This window comes from Lepidothrix coronata, unplaced genomic scaffold (genome assembly GCF_001604755.1).
Source record: "Lepidothrix coronata isolate B3197 unplaced genomic scaffold, Lepidothrix_coronata-1.0 Scaffold60, whole genome shotgun sequence".
NCBI lineage: Eukaryota > Metazoa > Chordata > Aves > Passeriformes > Pipridae > Lepidothrix > Lepidothrix coronata.
In genome coordinates, this window is record NW_016690240.1 from 2760682 (window position 1) to 2786443 (window position 25762).

At 41.1% G+C, this 25762-nt stretch overlaps 1 protein-coding gene across 3 annotated transcripts in view; it reads left to right on the forward strand.

The window, feature by feature from the left end:
• Window positions 1-459: 459 nt before the first annotated feature.
• The window catches only part of RASA3 (RAS p21 protein activator 3), a 129154-nt gene continuing 103851 nt past the window's right edge, over window positions 460-25762 (forward strand). For 2 of the 3 annotated variants that reach the window (XM_017817379.1, XM_017817380.1), the window contains exon 1: window positions 460-607. In XM_017817379.1, the coding sequence (XP_017672868.1) occupies window positions 553-607 (55 nt within the window). In that variant the 5' untranslated portion in view covers window positions 460-552. The remainder of the gene's footprint in view (window positions 608-25762) is intronic. The other variant, XM_017817381.1, reaches the window with a different exon arrangement.

The following is a 25762-nucleotide window of genomic DNA, read 5'->3' on the forward strand; positions in this document are numbered from 1 at the left end:
AGTTAGTCAGCCCTCGCCCTCTCCGCGCTGCCCCCTCGGGAGTGCCGGCGGGGCGGAGGTTGCCGGGGCCAGGAGCAAAGGAGCAGGGGCCGGGATCACCGGCGCGGTGCTGCGGCAGCGACCCCTCACTCGCTCAGGGGGCGGCCGCGCTCCAGCTGTTGCCGCGCTCCGCCGCTCCCCCCGCGCGGGGCTCCCCCGCCCCCGCGGGCAGCGGGCCAATGAGCGCCGCGGCCGCCGCCCCGCTGGCCAATGAGGGGGCGGTGGTGGCGGCGGGGCGGGCGTTGCGGGCCGGCGGGGGGAGAGGCGGGCGCTGCGCTCGGCTGGGCTCGGCTCCGCTGGGCTCGGCTCCGCGGGGCTGCGCGGTCGCTCGCTGCTCCCTCCCTCCCTCCCTCGCTCGTTCCAGCCCGGTCGCGGCGTGCGGCCGCCCGCCCTCCCTCCTTCCCGTCCGGCGGAGCATCTCGCCTGCCTCCTCCTGCCCAGCCCCTGCGTCTCCGCGGCGGCGGGGCTCGAGCACTGCTGAGCGCCAGGCGCGGCGGCGGCACCACCACCACCATGGCGGTGGAGGAAGAGGGGCTGCGGGTCTTCCAGAGCGTCAGGATTAAAATCGGTGAGGGCGCGGGGCAGCGCGCAGGCAGCCCCCGCTGGAGGGGAGCGTGGCGGGGCGGCAGCGCCGGACGCCCCTTGGTGCTGCCGTGCGCTCCTGTCCCGCCGGGGGAGCGCTGGGGGCGGCGGGGCGGGCGGTGCCCGCGGCCAGGGGGGCTCCGCGGGGCCGTGCGGGGCGGGCGGTCAGCGCCGCGGTGCGGGCCGCGGTGACGGGCGGGCAGCGCCGTCCGTCCGGCTGGCACCCGCAGGAGTCCGGGAGGCGCAGGATATTAGGCGGATTTTGTGGTGTTTTTTTTTTGGTTGGGTTGTGTTTTCTTTTTTTTTTTTTTTTTTTTTTTTTTTTTTTTTTTTTTTTTTTTTTTTTTTTTCTTTTTTTTCTATTTTTTTATTTTCGTTGCTAAGCTACGCGCTAAAAGTTTGAAGGCGGTCACCGAGTCTCAGCACTGTGTGTCAGTGGCAAAGGTGGTGCGAAACCGGCCCAAAAGCGGCTGTAGGCAGGAGCGGATGCCTCGGCCCCTTCCCTCGGCGAGGGCACGGGCAGAGTCTGCTGCCGCTTCCTCACGGCTTCCTCCGACCCGCGCTGGGAGATTCGCTCCTCTGCTCTCCTTGATGTTGATCGAGTTCCAAACCACATTATTAGAAAGTAAGCGACAGATGTCAGCGAGCGGATTAAACTCTCCCTGGTCGAGTTCTGAGTGTGCCGGCTGGGAGGGAAATCCCTCGTTTCCGTAAGACAATCAGTCAGTCCCCCGTGTAGAGGGAGCGGTTCTGCTCCCGGGATGGGGCGCGGGGGCTGCGAGCTCCAGGGGAAGTGGCGAAGTTCAGCGACAGGCTCGCAGCGGTGGGTACCGAGGGCTCGTGGCTTCCTAATAAAGATCTTGAGAAATCTCCCTTTGCAAGTCCGTGCGTTCGAAAGCAAATTTGCAGCCACCAATTATCGTGTTAGATAAAACTAAAATGTGAGATTACGTAGGAAATCTCATTATTAAATAGTGGCATTAGCATTTCAAAGAGACTATTGCTAGGATCGTTTCCTCGTTAATTGTCATCAATTAGTTTAGTGACAGCAGATTTTAAGAGGTAATTTTTAGTTTATATGATAAAATTCTATGTGTTCATTCTGTGTCCTTTTGTACATGTGGAAAATAGATTCAGTATACAAAGTATGGTCGGAGACTTGTTTTCTGGCTCTTCTCAAAAAGGGGAAGGGGAGAAAAAAAAAGGTCCTTTCACAAGGGAGAAATCCAGGCACATGCAGTGATGCTATTGCAAGTTGTTCCTACTGGTGATTTTTAGTAAAAACAGTAAGAACACATCTCGTGTATAGGATGATGACTCTTGGGTAGAGTGTTTTGGTTTGCTTAGGGGTTTGGTTTTTTTTTTCGAGAAGAAAACAGTGATGATTGAAGTCATGAGAGTGTGGGAATTTCTTTGAATTGTGGAAGAGATCGAAGATAATAACAGGAGCAAAAGTCTTGAGATTAATCTTTTCAAGTTGCAGACGAAAGTTAATCCTGCTGCTGACTTCAGTTGTCAGAGCCTCCATCAAAGCTAAGCGTTTGATTACGGTAGTACTGCAGCAAGTATCCCTGCTGCTTTTTAGGGTGGATAGCGAGTAGGAAAAACGGCGTGCATCCGCGGCACAGCAGCGCTTCTCTTCTGCCTTGAGAGCCGAAGCTCTTTCCTGGATGAACTGCAGGATAATGCCCGACGCTTTCTGGATCGGCGCTGCGCCCAGGTGTTCCAGCGCCGTCCGGCAGGGGGAGGTGGTGAGCGCTTCCCGTCTGTCCGCGGGAAGTGTCCCGGGAACGGCCACGCGCCGGCTTCGGGGCTGGAACGCGAGTTTCTGGGGTTCGGGTTCGAAAGTTAAACACGTTTTTGTAGCTGAATATCTCTTGTGAGATTTATCAGAAAAATAGGAAGAGGCAGGATTGCTCTAGTGGGTTGAGGGAGTATTTCTAATCTAACAGGCCTCATAAAGCAATTGTAATCTTTAAGAAATTGTATAAGGAGGCTTGCAGGCTCCCTGCAAAAAATCCCGTGAGTAGATCTGAGGGGAGATCACGGAATTGTTAGGGTTGGAAGGGATCATCTAGCACAACCTCCTAGGCAGGGTCACCTAGACCAGGTGACATGGAAAGGCATCCAGGTGGGTTTTGAATGTCTCCAGAGAGGGGACTCCACAACCTCCCTGGGCAACCTGTTCCAGTGCTCTGCCACACTCAACATAAAGAAGTTGTTTCTCATGTTCAGGTGGAACTTTGGTGTTTCAGTTGATGGCCATTGCTCCTTGGCCTGTTGCTGAACACAACCGAAAAGATGGTGCACGTTGGAGGGATGCTACTTTTGTTAGCTATTCCCAAGAGTAAATTTGTCTTTTAGCAGTTCCCATTCACTGAAATCTTGTAGATTTCTCTCTTTTCTAGTGACAGGAGTCTTTGAATCTTTTAATGGGTTAAGGGACAAGTTATTTGAGTACAATGGGATAAGTCATTTCCCATCTTGATTTGCTTTGATTTATCATGCTGTAGAAGTGGTCAGTTCTGTTCTTTGGGAGCTTGTTTCTTGGCCAAGCTCTGACTGATGTCTGACTACAAAATACTCTGTGCTTGATCTGATAAGGTGTTTCCTTCTCTGCAACACCTTTGCTGGCAAATTGTGAATGGGGACGCTGATACGCAAGTGTGCCTCGTTATAAATCAGATGAAATGTAGGGTTGATGCCTTGAGGAATCAGTGCAAACACAGAGTGAGACACCCATGTTGGCATGCCTTCCCTGATGGGAGGCTTCTGGCTGTGCAAAGCATTGTAGCCTAGAGGTGTTTGAATGCCCTAATGTAATGTATTACTGTGGCTGGCTTGTCCTGTATTTCCAAGAAGCTGCAGGTAAATGAAGGCATTTTCTACTGCTGGTGTAACTTGTTCTTTTGAGACTGATGGGTTGCATGGAATCAGCCATATTTAGCTACATGGATAATTATATAAATGCTTCCCTGTTCTGAGGAGTGTTTCTAGTCATGCTTGGATTTGGCTTGAGCCATCTGTTTCATCTTTTGAAAATGTGAAGCATTGAGCTTCTTAGGAACCCATGTTTGCCTCATTCAGTTGCACTGGCAGTGGTGAGCCACTTCCAAAAGATATTGAGATATTGAAGTTGCGGAGCAATGATACAAAGTCTGTCAGTGTGGGTAGCAGCGTTAAGAGGAATTGTTACTGTGTTACCTGCCTCTTGTCCAGTTTCTTTTGTGGTTACTGGAATTGAAAGGACTCAATGCCTGGCTACTTCTGTTCATGGCTGTTGCAAAGAAGTAATGTACAGTAGAAAGAAAAAAGTAGTACTTGTGCTAATTAATGTGCTGTTCAAATGTCTATTTGAAATTGATTTATTTTGGCTTCCCATAACTGTACTTTTGTCTTTTTTTTTCCTTAATTGAAAATTATTTTTACCGGAATCCCTTATACATAAACAAAACAATGTGTCATGTAAGACTAAACAAACACTTCCTATAAGATTGCCACTTTGAGGAAGTGTGCAGTGCTGATATTTCCATGAGTCAGTGTTTCAAAACCTGAAAGGAAACAACATAAGGCTCTATGACTGATGATTGGCTGGAAAAACTACAAAGAGAGTCCTTCTGCTTGACAACATGACTTTTGTTGTAATGTTAATATTTAATAAATATGCTGTACTTAATTGCTACTTTTTTCTCCTTAAATGGCATCAACTGTTAAACTTTCAGTTGAAGAAATAAAAACTCATATTCAGCATTTCTGCTGTTGAAAACTGTAAGCTGGCTAGCAGAGAACCTTCTGGCAGATTTTACTTTGTGAAATTGTTTATACTTGAAAAATCTAAAGAAAGAGGTCATTTGTGAATTTTCACTTTAAAATATCAAGCTTTTCATGCCCCTGAAATCTAGTACTCATACTTAGGAGGATTAGGCTCTGCCCTAAAATAGTATTTTTTTTAGTGGTATTAGGGCTTGTTACAGAGCTTAAACAGTCCAATATTTTTGGAGTAATAGTTGGGACAGGAGGATACTGCACACTGAAAGGTTACCAGGGCCATAATATAATGAGGAGGACCATTTGCTCATAATTCTCTTGACTTCACAGATAATAACGGTCCATGTGTACACTGTGAGGACTTGTTGCAATTTAAGACATAAACTTATGAACCTCCTTTTATCATCTTTAGAAAGGCCAGGAATGGACCTTTTGACATTACAAGGTATTGAGGTCTTAGTCTAAAATGTGGGAATTCCAGGAGCATCGTCTGTCCTTAGCACTAAGTGTGATCAGAACCACAAAGCAGTGAAATTTCTGTTATAAAAGTTGGCTACTACCATTCTCTAGGAACTGTAAAACTTTGTTTATGTCCAGTTGACAGGATGAGGATGGTTGGTCTGTAGATGTACCGTGTCTCTGCCTCTTATTTTTGCTGTGCCTTTTTTATTAATTCATGCAGAGCTATGTATTTTAAGACACTGTGAAAGCAACTGAACTTTTCTTTGTGAAACTGAGAGTCTTGGGTGAAGGCAGAGTATTTGCTTAAGTGCTAGTTTACTAATATTTAAGCAGGTCGATTGCCAAGAGCAGGTATTTACAGCCTTCCACCATTAAACTTGATACAAAATAAATGTTCAAGAGATGTCTCTGCATTTCTAAGGATAAGAAGAAACTATCTTGTGTCTTACAAACTTAATGTCTCCCTTAAGTCTAGTAATGCTAACGTTGTTCAGGGAAATCCATTTTACTTTGAGAAGATGTCCCTTTTAATGTTGTCTCTTAGGATTTAGTGCCTTAAGTGGTTACTTGTAGAAGTAATTACGACTAAATATGTTCACTGTATAATACTGTAAAAGGATTTATCCCCATTTAAATGGGGCAAAAGGTTGTTGAGTAGATATTTTTAGAGTGAGAGAATTTTTCTTAGGTACTTTTTTCTAAATCTATATATATATTAGAAAATTTTATTTAGGAAATGTAAAATGTTTCTTATAAAGATAACAGTATTTTTTCCGGTGTTTCTAAGTTAGTGGAACAACAAGTAAAGAAAGGAAGAAAAGTTATTTGTATCTCACCCTAAATATATTCAAGACTTCTCAAGATCATTTCTTCACATTAAAAAGTTAACAAGCTTAAACTGATGATGTGTAGGTAAAATAAAGTGCAACTTCTGTTCTTATTGATTGACTGCAATGCTATTTAAGGCTTGAGTCTCGCAGGCTATGAAGGGTGCAGAATAGTTTAGGCAGATTTTTCACCGCTGGTTCAGTATTTCAAACTCTGCTAGGTTTGGTGGTGGTTGTGTTCTGACCAACTTGTGTTCAGTGTGCTGAATGGAAAAGATGGGGGACCAATGCTGTTTCTAGAGGAGGAGTGCTGTGGCTGTTTGTGGACTGTCAGGAGAAGCTGTGGCTGGAGCAAAAATGGAGACTAAAGCATAGTCTCTGCAAGTGAGAGAAGGAAATGGAGGAGCAGTAGAAAATGCTACTACTACAGTGAATGTAGTTTTGAAAAAATAGAGGATGCTTGTATTCAGGACTGCCAGCCTGACACTGAATTATCCATAGCCTTACTTTATTTTAATTAGAGGAGGATTCATATGTGAGTGGAAGCCAATGTGTTTTGGCTTTAGAGTGTGTAGAGATAAATTCACAGGAGTGAGACTGTTGAACAGATCTGCTCAGAGCCTCTGATGTCAGTATGCAAACTTCGTAGGTTTTTTTGTCTTCATTTGGAATTAGTATGTTTGAAAAAAGTGTTGTTTCATCTCTCTCATGAGAACTGTTTTCTTGTCTCTTCCTGGGGGCAATTATCTGTTGGTCAGAGTACCAAATGCTCTTACAGGAGGACATGATGCAAGTACTGGATATCCTATCTTTGCAGTTTTCCACTAAATGCTTTTGAAAACTTTTCACTACATTGAATTACGCTTCAGACTGGTTGGTGTTTTTTGTGTGATTTTTTTTTTCTTTTTTTAAAAGCTTATAATTTGTTGAAACCAAATTTCTATTCCCCAAATTACTGGGTTAGTTAGATGCCAATATTATCTTCCTCTGTTCTTATGTCTCTGTACAGGCTGATGCTGTTCTTCTCTGTGCTTTGCACATTGCTTTGCAATTCTATTCTCATAGCTGCAGTCAAAGCCATGACATCATGATATGCTAACCCAAATTAGTAGCTTGTTGCTGCTGAAAAGACAGGTCTTGTCTTTCCCCCTTCCTCTCATCTTGCTCTCAGCTATGAAATGCTCTTTGCACACCTGCTGTTGACTGATGCTTTTCTACTTGCAGAGTAAAAGTCCAGTTCAATTTGCAAGGCAGGTCCAAAGAATGTTATTTTTCCTGTCAGGTTTAATTTTCGTCCATTTTAGTGAGCTGAATCTGTGTGCTCAAGTGAATGTCAGAGCTGTCTCTGGACAAGTATCAGGAGCTTGACTGGGAGTATGCATGTGTGGAAATCAGATGGAGGGGACAGCAGGTGCATCCCCTGCTTTCATGTCTGTATTCTGGCAGTGTCATGAGACTGCTTGAAACTTTCTGTGCTCTTCAGTCCACTCCCCTTCCTTAGTACATGTTTTCTTGGTGGTGCTGTATTTGCTAGCTGCTGATACATACTGGCTTGGTCAGCTGCTCTGGAGAACAAATGTTAGAACTCCAGTGAGACCAGCAAGAGGATAATATGACAAGCTGATATAGATATATCTCTGACCTTCCACCTGAGAACTACTTGAATCTCATACTCAGTTCATGAGCCTTAGCTGCTTATGAAAGTTTAGGTGTTTTAGTTGGTATTAACGATTAATACTCACACATGCTGCCCCACTTCTCCATCCCACAATTACCTTGCAAAGCCTGAGGCACCTAATATTATGATGTTTCTGCTTAAACAGAACTCCCCCTCCCCTTTCTTTACATCACAGCAAGATTTCTACTTATGCAGATATGCTGTCAAACACTGTTATCATATGAAGCCATTTATTGCACTGTTGCTTCCATGTAAAGATCTTCTCATGTGAACAGTGAAGAGTGTTTTCTACAACAAGACTAGAAAATACAATTTAAAAAACCCATCAAAAATACCTTTAATAATATACATCAGGTTAAAATTCTTAGATCGGATCAGTGCTATGGACTGCAAATGACCTTCAGGTATTGTCTCTGTCCTTTCTCAGTCACTGCTCTACGTTACAGGAGTGTAAATTGTGAATAATTCTGTTGAAGCCAATAGTTGTGCTTCTGTGAGAGTAGAATTAGGTCTGTGAGTACCTCATATAGCAATTTTTTTCTTGGAGGGGGTGGGGAAAGGATGAGGCAAAATCCACTTTGAGTTGTTAAGGAGTACTTAGTACCTCTTATGTTGTGACAATTCACTCTGGAAATGGATGTTTTTCTGCAATGAATCTTAGTTACCCCTTGTGAGAGCAAGAAGCCTAGAATAAAGACTATAGTCTTTGCTGCATACTGTAAAAGATGTAAATATCAGACAATTGTATTGCTTTTAATGATCAGATCAACAAATATTCAGCCAAATATGTCAAAGAAAAATTAATATTTGTGTGTGCCAGTTAACTCTTAATGCTTCTGGGGAGCAAATCACCTAAGGCATATATTAATAGTTAAAACATGCACTGGTATGTCTTAATGCTGTGCTTTTGAACCTTCTGGTACCAGAGGTTTATATATTTTGTGGTTACACCAAGGAAAAGCTCAAGCTTGGAGTTAATTACAGGTTGTATTTTATTAAACTGAAAAGCTAGTTGTAGACTTACATGTTCTTACCTTCTGATTTTACTAACATTTGCTAAACCTTATGAAGTGTCTGTTCTTTAGCAGTGTCTGATTTCATCAGCATGGTGGACTAGTGACTGAATTTAGGATCCAAATAAAAGCTTTGTTTTAGAGTAAAACGAAAACAAATCTAACTTCCTTCCTCTGCCATCTTAACCTCTACCAAGGGGAAAGCGACTTCCCTGAAACTTCACATGTTGTTTTCCTCCTATAGAAGACTTTCTGGGTGAAAGTTTTGCAAAATGAGATGTGAAGCTTCAAAACTATGAAGAACTGGAATATTTTTCCCCTGTTTGCCTTTCTCAGATTTTAATGGATCATTGCCAAGTGTAAAACACTTTAAATATTCAGTGGAAAGTTTGAGGTATTCGAGGGGTTTTTCTCCCTCTTCTGTCTGAAAGGGAGAAAAATGTAGTGTATCTATTTTTGAGGTCTGTTGAGGAAAGAACACAAACATTGAAGACTATAGCCAGGTCTGACTTGCCTGACTTCTGAGGTTGGTTGAGAGTTCTTCTGTTCAATTTTCATTCCAGACATCTGAAGTCTTATCTTACTTTTTTTTTTTTTTTTATTTGGCTAGAGACTTGTGCATTTGCCTGTTATTACCTCTCAGGGAGCACTGGGGCAAAACAAAGGTCCCTTCATTAGCCCAACAACTGAATGTTACTGTTCCCTGTCTGCTGGGTGTGTAACTGGGACTGCATCGCCATTGACTGAAACAGATTAGTATGATGAGATGGTAAGAGGGAGAGTATTTCACTTATCTGTGAATGACTGGTAGGCTTGAACAGGTAGCATTTGAGGCAATGTTTAGTTTGAATAAATATTAATGCAGTTTTGTATGCTGGTGGTAGGTGGACAAACAATAGATGAAGTGTCTCAGTTCTGTCACACGCGACTAATTAATGAAAAGTCTTGAAGTTGGGAAGAACACCTATTTCTGTGATAATGGGAGGAGGGGGAATTATTAACACAGATCTGTGTTCCGTAAGATGCCTTCTTAAGCTTTCTTTTCATCTTTTACAGTGACTTTAGGAGGAAATATCCTTGTCTGTTTGTTGCTAAACTTGTTACTCAGAGGTTTCAAAATCCATTTAGAAGAAGTTTACATTGAAAGGCTTGAGTTTGTGTTTCAGAAAAGGAAGATGAAATGTTGGAGACATATTATACAGGGAGCAGAAGGGTATTTGAACTTGGGAAGGAATTTTGTTTCCAGGATTTTTGACCTGGAGTGGTTAATTTTTTAATTTATACCTGTAGGAACAATGTTTTCGAGTGACTGATAACTAGCAATTTACAAATTTAAATTCCATTCAGTTCCAATTGTACAGAAGGCATGTAATATAAATCAAGTTTACTGGTTTTTATTTTCCTTGCTTTCAAGTTTCATTCAGCTTTAGTATTCCAAGTAATGGAAAACTGACAACTTGAAATAGTTTAATTACAATTGTGCTTCTGTTATGGCTGTTTTTACAGAGTTCTTATATTTATAAAAAGCAGCTCAAAAAAACAGATGCACCGATGGCTGAGTTTTAAACTCCTTAAAAATAGGAGAGAGGGGAAGAAGTTTATTTTTATTACTGTTTCCAATTTAATCTAAAAATACTTCTATTTACAAATTGTTTACAGCTACTTACTTTTGTTAAGAACTCTAGAAGAAAACAGTTAGTGGTAGCTTTTTACAAGGCTTTAGTTGATTCTTGCTTGTATTTCCCAGCTGGTGTTAGAGTACATCTGGAATCTATGAAATTCCTTTCTTTGTTCCTCATTTCCTGTTTCATTCACTACAGTGCAAGGTTCTGAAAGCTGTTTCTCTTAGTATCTTCTAAGATGTGCATTTTGAAGCATTTAGTGAGTTCTTAAAAGAGGTTATATGTGCTTAACAGTGAAGTTGAACTGTATCATGAAACTTCTCAGATGCTTTGTTTTCATATTTCAGTGAAAAATAGTTTCATTGATTTTTCTGGCTGGCATTCAGCTTGTAGAATTGTAGGAAGGAGGGTGGTAGAAATAGAAGAAAAATCTAGTAGATAGTATAAAAGCTGCCTTTCTTAGTCTCCCTCTCTCTCCCCCCTCCCCCTGCCCAGAAACAATCACCAGTTTGTAATGGAAAATTAGATCTATTTTGCAGGAGACACAGGGTGTGACATCCTACAGTTGCTTTTAGATTCTGGTTTGAGAAGCTAGTGACTGCTACAGAACACGTGAACACAATCTTGGAAAACTGAGCTCTGACAGTGTGACACAATGCGAGAGTTGTGTGTGTCTAACACAAAAACAATCCTTCCTCTTCAAACCAACAGTGTTTAGGTTAGATTTACTGCTTGGGTTTGCTTTGATGCAGATAGCTCATAGTGACTAAAAAAGAGGATATACAATTGTCTAATGGAATTGCTTTTATTTTTTCAAGAGGTAGTTTTGTTCTCTCTGAAAAAAATTACGCTTTTATGAATATTTATGTATCTGAGTGGCTGGCCCAAGTATTCCAGAACAAATGGAGGTTCGTCATAGTTCAGTGATTGACTCTTCTGTTGTCATTTGCCAGCTGTGGGTGCTGTTTCTGAGACTGTAGCTTTCTGTCTACATGCTGTCTGTAGACATGAAAGATCTTTAGTGGTATGGTACATGTTCAAAAGCTTCTTCATAAAACACCTGTTCTTAAGGCGAGACTTGCATTGGATGCATTTTTTTTCTCTTTATATAAATACACTGTTTTCCCTTCCATTTTTTGAATTGTGGAGTATCTGTGAAATGGCAGCATTTGCTTTCAGGGAGAACTTAATATTGGGGAAATATTTATCTTATTTTTAGCTGCTTTTTTCAAAAAGTTTTAGCAGGGAGAAGCAAGGAATGCTAGCACTGTGAGATGTGTCGCTCCTCTATAGATCAGATTTTCAGATCTGATGACTCCAGTTCCTTCTCTTATTTTGAGTTCCTTTTTTTTGGTGTCTTTAACAGAAACTGTATAAATGATTACATTAAAAGGGCTGTACATAGGGGTAGTTGCACATTCTATTTATTTTACGTATTATAAGGGAATGAAAGGAAGTGCTACTTGTTTCCCACAAGCTATGCAAAAATAGTGACAGAACTGTGAAACTCCAGCAGTTGTCTGAAATCTGCCTTTCAGTAGGTCACGTGAATACAGAACTTTTTTTAAGGTTCTCACGTCTTCAGCATTTGTGTAAAAGTAACAGTACTGCTCAGTGTGGCTGAGAATTGGGTAAAACCAAAGCTATTTGCAGGTGATTATTGTTACTTTAAGACTGTATTTTGCCCTGCTTCAGGGATGCAGTAAAGGTACTAGGAAAATTACACCTTCTCTGCTCAAGTCAGAGGAGCTGTGCTCCTGTAAGTTTTGTGCCCTTGTAGTGGCTGTCAGTAAGATCCTCATCTTGATCTGTGTGAGTTTTCAGTAGCCTAGACCAAGTCTAGTTCTAAGAGACTTCCTTCAGACCATATTTTCCTGCAGCATCGGTTCATTAATGTATTAGTTTAGTTCCTCAGATAATGAGAAGTTGCATTTTGCTTCCAGGAATATAATGTTCAAGTTCTGAGTTTGGTGTAAAGTATTCCTTGGTAGATAAGCAGGTCAGCTGTTTCTGCAAACATTCTCTGGTTGATTCCTCTTTGTAAACTTCGAGTTGCATTTATAGTGTAGATATTTGATGTTTGGGACCTTGGTTGACATTGCATAATATTTAGATTTGAAGTTGATACCTGAAGAACCACATTTATGCTCTGTTAGCATTTCTTGCCCTAAATGTAAGATAGGAGCTGACCGACACCCCTCTCATTACTGTAAATATTTGTCTACCATGTGTTTGTAGATTGTTCCACATAATTGATTTTGCTGCACACTGAGGGCCAGCAGCTCTTGGATGATTCTGCTTGACCAGTGGGAACACCAGAGTTCCCCCCAACAGTGTACAATACTTGGAGAGGAGCTCCAGGTAGGTGCTGCAGAATAGGCTTAGATGAGTAGTGCTTCAGAGATAATGGAGAAAGTAGGTTGTGGTTGGTGGTCATAAATCCACCCCTTACTAATACCAGGAGAACTGTTAATGCCTTTTCCCTCTCATACTGATGAATAGAGCCAACCTCTGTGCTCTGTGGGGTGGTGCCTGAAGAGGACTTGAGGAAATCGGTGTTGCATGTTAGAGTTGGAAGGAACTAGATTTCAAGATCGTGTGCCTCTCCCTACTCCCTTGTGACTTTTTATTTTTTAGGCCTACTAAGCAAATTTGCTTGAGAGAGAGGTAAAAATAAAGCTAATTTTTATTCAGACCAGTACTCCTGACTGTCTTTTTTTGAATGGTGATTCTGTGATTTTTGACAGGGAATAAAAAGTGCCTAGGGGCATTTGGAATGTGGCAACAGAGCAAAATAACTTAAGTGAAGCTCTAATAGGCTGATAATTTGTGTGTTTTGACACCTGCTTCTGTGACAGCGGTCCAGAAAGTTGTGAGTTTGAAAGCAAAAAAAAAAAAAAAAGTTATCTGAATTACTTTAAAATCAGCTCCAATATTAAATGTAACCAATCTCTGTAACAGTCTAGTGGAAAATGTTGTGATTATTAGTTTTCTGATAACACCTACAAATTTTTGCTATGTTGATGCCCTTCTTCTGTTAATGGGAGTTCATAATCACAAGCACTATGGGTAACTTGTACTGCATGCTTTTGAATATGGACTTCACTTTCTTGTGCAAAGTGAATTTCTGGAATTTAAAGTGTAGTTTTCACCTATTTGCATGAAATCTTTCTTGGGTTTAGTTGTGCCATGTCAAACTCCATGGTTTTGTTTGTTTTTTGTGTGGTGACTGATTTAGGCTAAAACCAGAAGTACCAGATGCTTGTAAGGTGGGGTCCCTACTTCAGCAGTACCATGCACACTGCACTGGGAAACATGAGCAAATACTGTACTTAACAGACCATGCACAGTGGCAGAATGAAATGGGGTCAGGCACAAATATCTTATCCAGGAAGGGCTTAGAACCAAATAAGAGCTTACGTCTGTGAATTAGAGCCAGGCTGCAGGTATGCCAAAACTCCTCTTGCCCTGCATGGGGTTAACTCAGTGCTTCGGAATGTGACCTGAAAAACCCACAACTTGGGAGGTGACTTGGCTGGAAGAAATACTGGGTATGGGGCTAGGTCCGATCCCTTGTTGCTCTCCAGAACTTCACAATGTGGGATGGGGCCGGGAGCTTCCACCTACTTCTTCAGAGTATGGAGTCAGTCACAAGGCAGGAATTTGGTTCCCTTTGTGCTTCTGGAGGAGGCAGTGCTTTTGTTGTATTTTAGGTAAAACATATGGTAGTTTTTGGTGTCATGATGAAGTGCTAGCTAATATATTTTGCAGTGTATGTATCTTCTAGCGTATCAACCTGCAGGAGATAAAATTAGGATATTTGTCTTGGGGTAGGTTGGGTTTGCACAGAAGCAAAAGCAAATGGAGCACTTTGGTCTAGTGCAGGTGTTGTGTGCATGTATTTGATATTTCTTTTGCCGTTGTCTTGGACCTGGATGCATGCTTCCCCTCCTCCCCCACTGGATAATCTCCCCCCTAAGTTAGAATTTGTGTGAATGAGACTGGACATGGCAGGAAGAAGAGTATCTTATGGGAATGCATCTAGAAAATCTCATATGCAGTGGGTCCATGCAGTGGGAGGAGGAGAACCAGTCTGTGTTGGCCAGTAGCCTCTCACAAGGTGTTTGTTGCTTTTATGTCCTTTGTGGTACGCCTGAAACCAGCTGTGCTGGAGTGCTGAGCCTTCATAAATGGAGGAGGAGCAGGGTGTGGAGAGGATGAGCTGTGGCCCAGCCAGTATGTGTTCTTTTTTTTTTTTTTTTGCTTTGCATTGCTTTCTGTTTGTTGAATGATTTTTCTTTGGAGAACGTGAGATTAGCTCTGAAATAGGCCACCATAGGATGAAGATGACGACAATATAAAGCTTCAAAACATGATTTTAAGCCAATAGGTTAGCTTTATTTTAATCAGGATTTTATTTTTTTTTAACAATCATGGAAGTAAAATTTTTGAACCAAAATAGCTTAGTATCAAGAGTATGCTTAAGTATTTCTTTTGAAGAATGGAGTGCTTACTCAGTTGTTGACGGGGAGTAACGTGAATTCTGTTGTAGGGCTGTGATTGAGAGCTTTTGAGGGGGAAATGGAAGGAGGCTGAGGTTTCTGTAAATTAAAACTAACTCAAAAGGTGCTGCTGTAAGTCTTCTGTGGTATAAGTGATGCCTCTAAAGGGTCTTTAGTTATACCCAGCCTTCAGAATCATGTCAGCACTTATGGCTTAGCCTTAGACAGTGTAATTATATTGTTGTTGGTTTTGTACTGTCATAATAATCCATATTGGATGGTTCAGCCCCAAACCTTCAAAACACTAGAAAGTAAGTTTGACCTGGCCCACTTAGTTCATTTTACAATCTTCTCAGGTATTTTAATTTTTCAGTTCATTAATTGCCTAATTAACCTTAATGATAAATGAATTTGTATGCTAATTATTTGAAAGACAGCCTGATCTAAGAAAGTCACTGAAACACATAGCTGCTGTTCTGCCTGTGAGACAGCCTGGGTATTTGTCTCACTGTGATGTTATGGTATCAGACATATGTCTTCATTCATGTTCCTGGCAGCTGGCACTAGTGTCTAGAAGGCTTGTATTGTTTACCCCTGTGTCTGCTAAGCACCAGTGAGCTTCCAGAGTCAAATACTTGAAACTGAGGGTTACCATCATGAGGATAACCTTGTAACCTTGAGTCCCTTTGTGTACACAACTTCCCTGCCACTACAGGAATATTTATTTACTTATAAAAGGGAAACACTGTGCTGCTTTCAGTCTATGAGATGGGTGGTAGTTGTGTAATGAGTAATTATTCTATTATAATTAATAATAATTTATTATTATTATAATCTTCATTATCTGTATTCTGTTCATGTAGTGGAATACATGGTTTCCTGCACACCTGTTCAGTTCAAAACCTGCTCTGGCGTTGTTGTTGAGCTCTTTCACTGTATTCCTCACCATATGATGGAATTTTAAATCTTCCAGCCTTTTCCAAGGCAGAACTGACTCTTACATGGGGGACAGGATAGAAAAATTGTATTTAGCAGTCATGGTGCCAATTTGAGTCTACTTCTATATTTTTCTGGAAGGCGATTTTGTTGAGTGGCAAGGATTTTGGATCTGAATATATATCCAAACACTGTTACTTGACTGTGTCGGTCGTCTTCCTTCCTGCTGACTTGGTTCGTGGTGTGCCTTTCCCCTGCTGAGACTTTGAGTGCAGGTGCCTCTTGTATGTAGAGATCAAATCAACTGGCTTTGCCCGGGGTGATGAGAGAGCCCTGCCAGGGGAAGGGACAGGGGAGGACAAGCAGGATTCTATTTCTCTGCCTAGCCAAGTCTTGCTTCCTTCCTTTCAAGATCCTGTTCTTGTCAATCTTCACTTTGAGTCAAATGCCTGTATCTTCCTGGACACAGTAGGGCTCTTGCAGTGAAAGTCCTGCCTGGTATATCCAGTACTAGGGAGATAACATGCAAGTCATTTGCAAGTCACATGCAAGACAAGTACCAGAGCAAGTATCTCTTGAAAGGATTGGAAAGATGCAGATTTCTATTTTCTGGGATTTTTGGGAATTTTTTTTGAATTATTTACGGTCCTATTCTGAAGCCAAGGGCTGCCTAACACTTAAGTTTGATCTGAGCATCTTTCAGGACAAGCTGACTTCTCCTGAGTTATGTTACCTGTTTTAGCTGAAACACTTGAGGATAGTAGGAAGAGTTTAGCAGAAAACAAAACTGTTTGGGTCTTAGAAATACAAAGCAAAGAGGAAGCTGGTACTAAATTGTTGCTTTCCCTTTTAATTCCCCCTTTGTACCCATCCTCCTCTGCCCCTCCCCAGTAGAGCTTGTTCAGACTCTCCCTGTTGTTCTGCAGGATTTGACACAGTTTTTGCCTTTCTGTAAGCTAGCAGTAATGGAATTTTTAGCACTGAACTACCACATAAAGGTCCCAGTCCTGGTGTAGAGCACTGTTTTGTGCAAGTAACTTCTGTTCTACTTGCTTGGAGTCTAATTAATGTAGAGAATTCTGCTATAGCCTTAGTAATAAATCCCATTTTGCATTCTAGCTGCTTACCTTTCTGAAAAGCTGCTCTTCACTTATGTTACAAATATAACCTTTTGCTTAGCCTTGAAAAGTGTTACCCTGTTCTGGATAGCAATAGTGAAATACTCCACTGTTCCTTGTGACCTTAATCACAGAACTCCAGTGCCTGCTGGTGTAAGAGTGTGTTTTATTAATATTTAGAGCAGAACTGAATGAAAAAAAGATTAATGTGAGGCTAACCTATTCCATTTGTCACAGAGCACAAAGTGCATTACTTGGTAAAGAAAGGCAAGCTGGAAAGTGAGTGTGACAGCAAAGCTGGCAGGGCAATGATCTTGCCATCAAAGTGGATAGACAAACAAGGGTAGAGTAGCTCCATTATGCTAACCAGGGTCAACTAAGAGCCTGGTGATCACCAGACAAGTCTGTAGTGTTGTGCAGCTCCAAGGTAACAGCAGGAATTTAAGTCAGCAGTTCAGAGTCAGGATTGGTAAGGCAAATGACCAGGCACAGACAAACCTGCTACATAGCTCTGACAAGGTCCAAGGGTGAGTATCTGAGCTGGAATGCAACTCCCAAGTGGAGAAAGGTGCCCGGTGAGGCTTCTTCCAGTGCTTTCTCACATGGCTCACTCCCCAGCAGCCTGATCCGAGTTTACACAGCTGCACTGTGTCACAGCTGGCCTTGAGCCGAGGCATTCAGACCCCTGAGGGGTGGAGGAGAGGTTGTGCTCAGGGCCTTGGCACCACTGATGTTTTGGTAAGATCTTGTCTGGGCTAGCCTTAATCACATAAAATCTGCAGTTCCTGATCCTGGGATAGCCATGGTGAGAATCTTCAAGGGTGAAAAGAGGAAGTGGAGATGCAATAACAGAAAATAGGGCTGTGCGTTTCGTAACACTGACTGTGGCAATAAAATGCATCCTGTACACTATGGGAGCCAACCCCCCGTAGTGCTTCTTCAAGCCTCTGTGACTTGCATTGGATGGCGAGTTATTTCCACAGCTCTTTGTGGGTAAAGGCAAGTGTGTGGGAGACACCAGATATTAGGTAGCTATTGCTACAGTATGTCACATTGTAATTGAACTGTTGGGACCGACAGAAAATAAATTCTCTTGAACCCTCTTTAACCTTTTGCAGCTGTTTTTGTCCCTTTATTCATCCATGTATTTTGACTAATATCTTGCTCTCATTCTGTGACATTTTTTAGTGATTTATTCTTCTTCCCTCTTTCTGTGGTTTGAAACCATGTCTGATTTTTTTGTGAAGTTTCTGGTGCATGCTCTTACTTCTCTCCAGACTCTGTCAAGTCTGCCCTTATATCATGTCAGCAGCATTCTGTTGATTAGCAGAAGAGACCTATTAATGTAATGTTCCTTTGATTCCTGACTCTTTTCTTTCCCCCTTCCCCAGAAGGATTTTTTAGACTTTCTTGTGCTGTTTCTGTGGGAGCTGTGTTGGAGTCTCTGCAGCAGACAGAGAGTTGTGTAAAAAATTAGCTTATGAGCTCAACCAGTGACTGTCCCTGCAGACCTGTACTTGAGATGAAAGGATTCTGTTTGCATTTGAGTTTCCTGCTGCTTTAAAAGATGGTGATGTGTCTCATAACAGCAGCACTTGTAATGTGCTACTTCCACAGAAGGGAGAGTAATGACCAATATTCTGTAGATGAGCATGTGGTGCCTTGGTCTTCGTCTTCAGTTCTGACTGATTCAAAGAGTTAGAAGCTGTTATCATTGTTAATCTTTGTTCAAAAGGTGAATGACAACTCATGCACAATATTTTGAATGGTAGTCTGAATGCATATAATGGAAAATACCAGAGTACTGTTAAATGCATCTGAGGCTTGTTTTCTGTAATCGAATTGCTCAGAGATTTTTATCTTCACTTAAGATGCACATAAAGTCTGCACTGTGTGGGTTTAGTAATTCCTTGCTGCATGACATCAAGCATTCCTGTATGTTTAAGGGTATCTTGCTTGGGTAAGAGCCAGTGAGATGACAGGGAATCAGGTTAAGCAAAGATGTAAGGAGACAGCAGTTGCAGGGTTGTGGGGAGGAAATATTTTTACAACTGTTATGTAAAGAAAGTGGTATAGGATCTCCCGAAAAAAGGTAGCAGAGAGCCCATGAGATGTGTACTGTTAGTTACTGAACATTCCTTTATAGCACGGCTTTACTGTTAGTGCTAGAGTTGTATGTGAGGTCTTTGACTTGAGTCCAGTGTTGATTCTGGCACTGTCTAAATTAGATTAGGTGCTCCTTTGAGCTGAAGGATACAGCAAAGAGGTGGAAGTGGAGAGAAGTTGAAAGGACGAGCTTATCTGGTTAAGTGGCTTTTTCCTCCCCACTGGGAAGACCACAGAGCTGTACTATCTATTCAGTAAACATCTTCCCTGGCGTGTGAACTGTTGGTAATTTGCAGCTCTTAATGATAACAAGCTAGAGAACTTTACTTTAGATAACCCACATGATATAGATGGTTGTCATAAAGCATTTTAAATGAGGATCTGTCAGGAGAGCAAAAAGATGAGGAAGGAAGCTTGTTAAATGGGTTTCTTTCTTGTTCCTGCAAGTACACTGTAACTGGTTAAAATTCGATGTAGTTGGATTCCTTGGCAGATTTATTTTAGGTAGTTATTTTGCAGTTATCAACTGCACATGTGCCCCATCTCCTTCCATTTGAATTTTAGTCTGACTGGCAGCATTTATTACTTCTGATTCCTCGAGAAAACAAGGCAGGGCCTGTTCTTAAGATTTAGAAATTCATCTCCTAATTCATCTACAAGCCGTATTTTCAATACATGTGTTTATATCTACTTTGCCTTTACAAAAGGGAGCAAACTAATGGAAGAGGTGCCACTTAAACAGGTTTGGATGTGGGTGTGATGATGGGGATGGCAGTCTCAATGCCATGTGCTTGAGTTTTGTGTTTCGTAAGACAGTAAAGATTTATTGTTTTTGTTTTTTTTTACCTCTGCAATGTGAACATGTGTCAACTTTGGTTAGCCATGCCAGCAGGAGTTACACAACTTACTTGGAATGGCAGACTATGCCGGACAGAGGATATCCCGTGAATTTGAGAATGAAGCTTGTAGATGATAAATGCCAAGGCAAGAGTTAATTTAGTACCCACTTTCCATAAATAGAGGAAGTTGATTCATACAGTCACAGCTAGAGAGTACATGACCATGTCAGAGACTTCACTGTCTTGCTTGAGATCACAGATTTGCTGAATAACATGGTGGTCAAGTTGCAAAATTCAGTCTTCTACCCTTAGAATGGCAGTCAGAAAGACAAAATGGCGTGGAAGGAAGTATCTTCTTTTCTGTGATTGTTCTCTTTCACTGCTTGGCTTTTTAATACACCAAACAGTTTCACCATTCTAGACACTACAGATGTATTTATGATCTAGTAAAATATTAGCATCATATGATATTTGATTATGCTTGTAAGAAGAAAGAATTCTCTATTCTGTGTCTCAGATAAAGCTGTTTCAAAACCCAGCAGAATAAGTAGTCAGAAATGAAATTAAAGTTTTTTAAATGTCAGCTCATCAGAGAGTTTCAAAGTTAAAAGTTGCTTGTAAGTTGTGTAGGGTTTTCATATATTTCTATAACACATGACTATACAATATAGAAAACATATAATGCGTTGCAATATATATTGCACAGATTATGATTATGTTTGTAGTATATTTTATTATTTTATGCTATACGTTCCCTATATATTATTATTAAGGACAGTATTTCAGTTTGTATATATGCTTTACTGACCACAAGCATTGCAGTTCTGAGGCATATTGGCTTCAAATTACAACAATTAAACATGGTAGGTGGAAGAATCACAGGGACTATAGCTTGGATTGTGCTGTCAATTATAGGGTTGAGTGTATCCAAAGATGAGTTTAGGACCAGCTGTGTTTCTAAATGTGCTAACCATCTGACACAACTTACGTGTTTGGTTTGTTTTATGCTTGGGGTTTTTTTGAAGGGGGATGAATAGATATGCATACACGTATATTGTAAGTTTTCTTTTGGACCAGTTTTGCTTTCACTGTAAAGCTGGTGTCTAACTGCTCTAGTTATTTAATTTCTAGTTTTTCAGAAATGTTAATAGAATAAGTGGTGGAAGCTCATACCAGGCATGTTAATGGAGTAGGAGAACAGAACTGGGTGTATTTCTCTGCAGATCTTCAGTGGGATTTGGAAAGATGTTTGGATTGACAGAGACTACTTTGTTGGGTTTTAAAATAAATAAATTCTTCTGCCAAGGAAGTTCTTCAGTATGTAAATGTAAGACTCAGAGACATCAGTAGATCCTGAAGCCTGAGCTGGTAGTTCAGTGGTCTGCTGCATGCTGCATTTCAGCGCCAAGCATATCAGAAAAAAAAAGATACTCTTCGCTTACCCTGAACTTTGTGTTTCTCTTCGCTTACCCTGAACTTTGTGTTTCCTTAAAGTAGCTGGTTAGAAGCATAGCTTTCATTTCTGTCCAAAATTTTTCATTCTGCTCTGAATTAGTCCCGTAGAAGCATAACTAGTTGAGTATTCACTGCTAGCTGTCCATAAATACTGATGTTTTGGTAGGAATTATTTTGACATGCGATAGCTCAATAATACATGGTCTCCCTCAACCTCTATTTAAGCTGTTATAATGGTGTATTTATAGTTTCTTAAATTCTACTCTTAAGTGTATGGAGTATGCATGAAATACAGTTGATGGGCTGCAGTTCTGCCAGACCAATACAAATACAATCATCTCATGTTCACAGAGATAATTAGTATGACTTTAAATATTTTCCTTGCTATTTTCCACCCCTATGAATCTTGATTGAAGTTACTAATGAATATTAGAAAGAATACATCCCTGTTCTCCACGCCTCTAATTGATGCTTTGCTGGTGTCTTGATGCTGTCAAGCTTTGTAGGTGTTTGAGAGAGGAGATAAACAATGTTATGTTCTCAGTGTTTTGTAGGGAATCTACTGCAACAGCTTTGTGTTCTGTGCAACCTGCAGTTCTTCTGTGCAATCTGATGTATTCTTTGTTCTGCCCTTTTTTTGATGTGTTAATTATGCTATATTGTACTAGCAAAATGACATTTGGCATCAGTTTTTTTTTTCACTAGCCCATTTGGAGATGCATGAGTGGAAGACATCCTGTACAAGTGTCATGTTTGAGAGTTAATTTTTAAAATTATCTAGCTCTTGTTATGTTGCCATCTGTTTTCCTCTAGCTTGAAGAGGAAACAGCTGTTGTGAATAATCTCAAGACAGTATTTTTAATAAAGTCTAATAGGTCTGCTTACCTTCAGTTTGTATGTGTATCACAGGGAATAAATATGCTGTCTAGGAGGGGCAATGTGGTTCTGCAGTAGGAACTGTAATGAATTTTAGTAATGCAGTGATTCTGGTATGTCTCCTCCATAGCTGGATTTGAATACAGCTGGAGAGATCTGTGTTAATGGGGCACACTTCACTTTCTGTAACAGTGTATTTTCTTGTAGAGGGGCTGCTCTCTGCTGCTTCTGCCCTCCGAGTGCAGTGGTTGACAGGCAGCTGGGGAGTTGACTGAACCTGGTGATCCAATAGAAAAGGTAACTCATGGCCCCACTGTGCCAGCTTCAGTTTGCTGATCAAGCAGAGGCAATAGCTAGCTATGTTTGACCTCAGGGAAAGCACTGGAGATGAAAAACCAGCAACACAGCCTCTTCAGTTGACAGTATGCAGTGGTATGGAGTTAGAGGCAACATGTGCACCAGTAGGTCCTACCGTTTTGGGAAAGATATTTAATTCTCAGATGGAGAATAAGTGTTATTGATGGTGAGTAGGGTATGGATGCACTTTATGTAGCCAGTGGATGATTACCTTGTGGGTTTCTTAGTTGTATTTTAGGCTTCATTTTGGTAAGGAGTGAAAAACCTCATGAAAGAGATGATGTACAATATAAGCTTCAATGACAGTGGTGATTCAGCTGAATAAAGGGAAGGATATTTTGTCAGAGGCTTTGCTGCTTTTGCTTGAGTCTTTAGATTAATGGCATTATAGAACAACACTAGCAAGGGTAGCCGTGAAAGGTGAGCCTGTAGTCCAAGTACTTGCAAGACTGCAGCCTCAGATCTTCCAAGAGCTTATACTACAAAAGGCTATAGGAAATAGATATGCCATGCTATGTGGTTGCACAAGCCCTGTCCTGTTCACTCTCATTGCTGCCCCATTTCTTGCAGTTAGGCCAAAATTGGTGGTATGAATCCATTAGGAGCCTGTACAGTGTCAGAGCTAATGGCTGCACAAGATCTGTTCTGCCCTGATATGATCTGTTCTGCTTAATTGGTTTGTGTAGCACATGAACATGTGTGGTTGCATCATGTGGGGGAAGATGGGCAGCGTGCAGTCAGCTGGCCTGTCGTGGCTCCAAGTGGCTGTGAAGCTGCAGTGTTACTGCAACAGGTGAGGAAATCGCTGCGCCCTGCTTAAAAACCCCCTTTAAACTCTTGTCTTTTGACACAGCATGAGTGTGTTGGAATTCAGGAAAGTAAGAGACACCAACTTGCAATTTAGTTAATATTAAAAATTAGTTATAATATTTACTTTTGAGCTTTCCTATCAAATTTATGCTATTACATAGTGTTTGCTGTTTCTCTGGAGGAGTATCTTCTTTAGGCTAAGAACATATTATTACAGAAACCTATTCTATCTGCCTTTCAAAGGAGAGAAGTTCTGATTGATAACTATAAGAACTCTCAGGAATTAAGAGTGACCCAGAAGAATGTTGTTACCTATGTAGATGTTTCTTTTAAAGACTGATATTTTTGCTTATATTTGGAGGTGGTTTCTTTCGTTGAATAACAAACTGCGTTTCCCACTTGCAGGTGTATGCACTGCCTCACTTCTGAATTTATAATGGAAGTACTTTAATTTCAGAACAAGTTAAAGCTGGACATAGGAAACAAGTAATTTCCTTTGCAGAAACCCCCACTAGTCAAGTATTTCAAAAGATATGCAGTCAGAACAGATGCTATCGTGTACTGATAATTTTCAACATTCATATTCACAAATGGTTCATCTTCTAGGAAGACAATGTCTTTCTTCAGATCTCATAAATCTGTAGCTGACAGCAGTGTGGTGGTTATGGCATGTTATATGGGATGTGACAGTACTGGCGTGGGTAGAGGTGAACTTCACTTCAGTGGGAACTGTTGTTGGGCTTCTATCAGTGTTACTCTGCGCTTCTTTTGTGTGTATGTACCTTCTTACCGCTCAGAAGTTCCTCTGCACTTCTATTTTGGCACAGTATCCCTCAGTCAGCTTCCCATGAAGAGTGTCATTCCTATCAAAATCATGAAACATTTTTTTACCAGGTTGCTTTGCAACTGTTATAGTACCTTTTCCATGCCTAAATTGGTCTTCTTTCCACAATAAAGCCTTTCGGAGCCATTTTTTCTTTCTGTGGATGTATGTGACAGCACTGCTGGAAGCATACACTGCTAACAATATTTCCTGTCATGGTTACTGGAAGCTGTTTGTCTTACCTGTTTGTTAAAAGGACCTGATGCCTTGTCTTTTCCTGCTCTGCGTTGGTAAATTCTGCTTTGGGTTTGTTTTCCCCCACTTGTGCTGTTACGCCAGCAGGCAAGAGGCTTTCCAGACCATGATGTTCATCCGGACATGCTGCACAGGAGAGTCCTTTGGTGTAAGGCATTTGGATCAGGCTCTGTAGGCTTTGCTGGCCCTCAGATGCAGCTTCTGCAACAACTCATGTGGTTGCATTAGCAAATATTGTAATGCAGTGCTTCACTGTGGTCTTTCATCTGAGTAATCTGAAGTTGCATTTCGAATATGAAGTGCTAGAGAGGGATGTAGTTCAGCTACAGAAGTTAGCTGTCTGGCTTACTGTGCGCAATCACAGATGGAGTCTGCAGCAGAACTGGGATGGAATCCAGATCTTCAACCAAAAGAGCCAGCTTCTTGCATGGAGATGGAAATTTCTTGCACAGAATAGATCTGGTGTGTGTTGTTGCTTTGTGAAAATAAGTGGACTGTTTTTGAAACTACATAAACTACATGAAGTGAGTAAGGGGTTAACTGAAGCTGAATGGCTTTCCATTCTTGGGTGATCTCTGCAAAGAAGCACTGGTCTGTTTTGGTAGCCAAATGTCTGGTGTATTCATCCCCATCCCCTAGCATTAAAAATAATGACTACAGTATGCACGTGGATTTTTGTGCATCTTCTGTATGTAACTTGTGTTCTACCCTAAAAGGTAAAAGTAGGCATATTTTTATCCAATAGGCTTTGGATAGGCATGTCTATTTACATGCTTTAACTTCTGCAGCTGGTTATTGTTAATGTTTGTGAAGAACTTTTACAGTCTGTGGAAGTGTGTGATATAATCCAGAAATCAACTTCATTTTACACATGATTATCAGAAGCCTTCCCTGACTCCAGTCTGCTGTTCTTTTGTATGCCATGACTTTGCACAAGGGATTGAGGAGATTATTTCAAGACAAATGGATATTGCATGCATGTAGCTTGGCCTATAGATTCCTATTGACACTGGCTGCATATGATAGCATGGCTTCATGTGACCTTCTGAATAAATATGAAAGGATTTATTCCTTTTTTTACTTTGTGATAAAACTAGTACATGCTGTATCTGTAAGAAAAACATGATTTTATCGCTTCTGTTGGGCTCTGAAAAAAAAAACACAACAGCCTCTAAGTTGATGTGTGGGTAAATGATCGCTGTTTGCCTGCTTGATGTGTTTTGTAAACTGCTGATGACAGAGTTAGCCAAGGTTTTGTGTGTTTTGGGCTTTTGATGACTGAGTAGTTGCAGCACATAACTGTGGATTCAAAGCTGTGAGTTTAAATTTACTTGAGTGTGTTGTCCTTGTTGGGCTGAGGAATAAGCTTGGTTACAGTGCTTTCTCCACCTGTGTCAAGAAAGCAAGCCACTGGCACTGTGTTGGCTCAAAGACTGCAAAGTTGGATGTTGGTTTGATTTGGCAAAGTTTTCAGAATGGGACTTCTAAATTAAGATTAACTTCATATATCATATATCTTTTGTATTGTGTTATGTTTAGGAATGCTGTGCCTTTATACCTCCATCCTGTCAAATATCCTCCACCTGCCCTTCCCTTTTTTAAAGCTTAATCCTCCCTTATCATGTATGAATGTTTGTGTAGGCTTAAGCATTTTAAGAAAGAGAATGTCTTCTGTTTTGGTACAGCTCTTACTA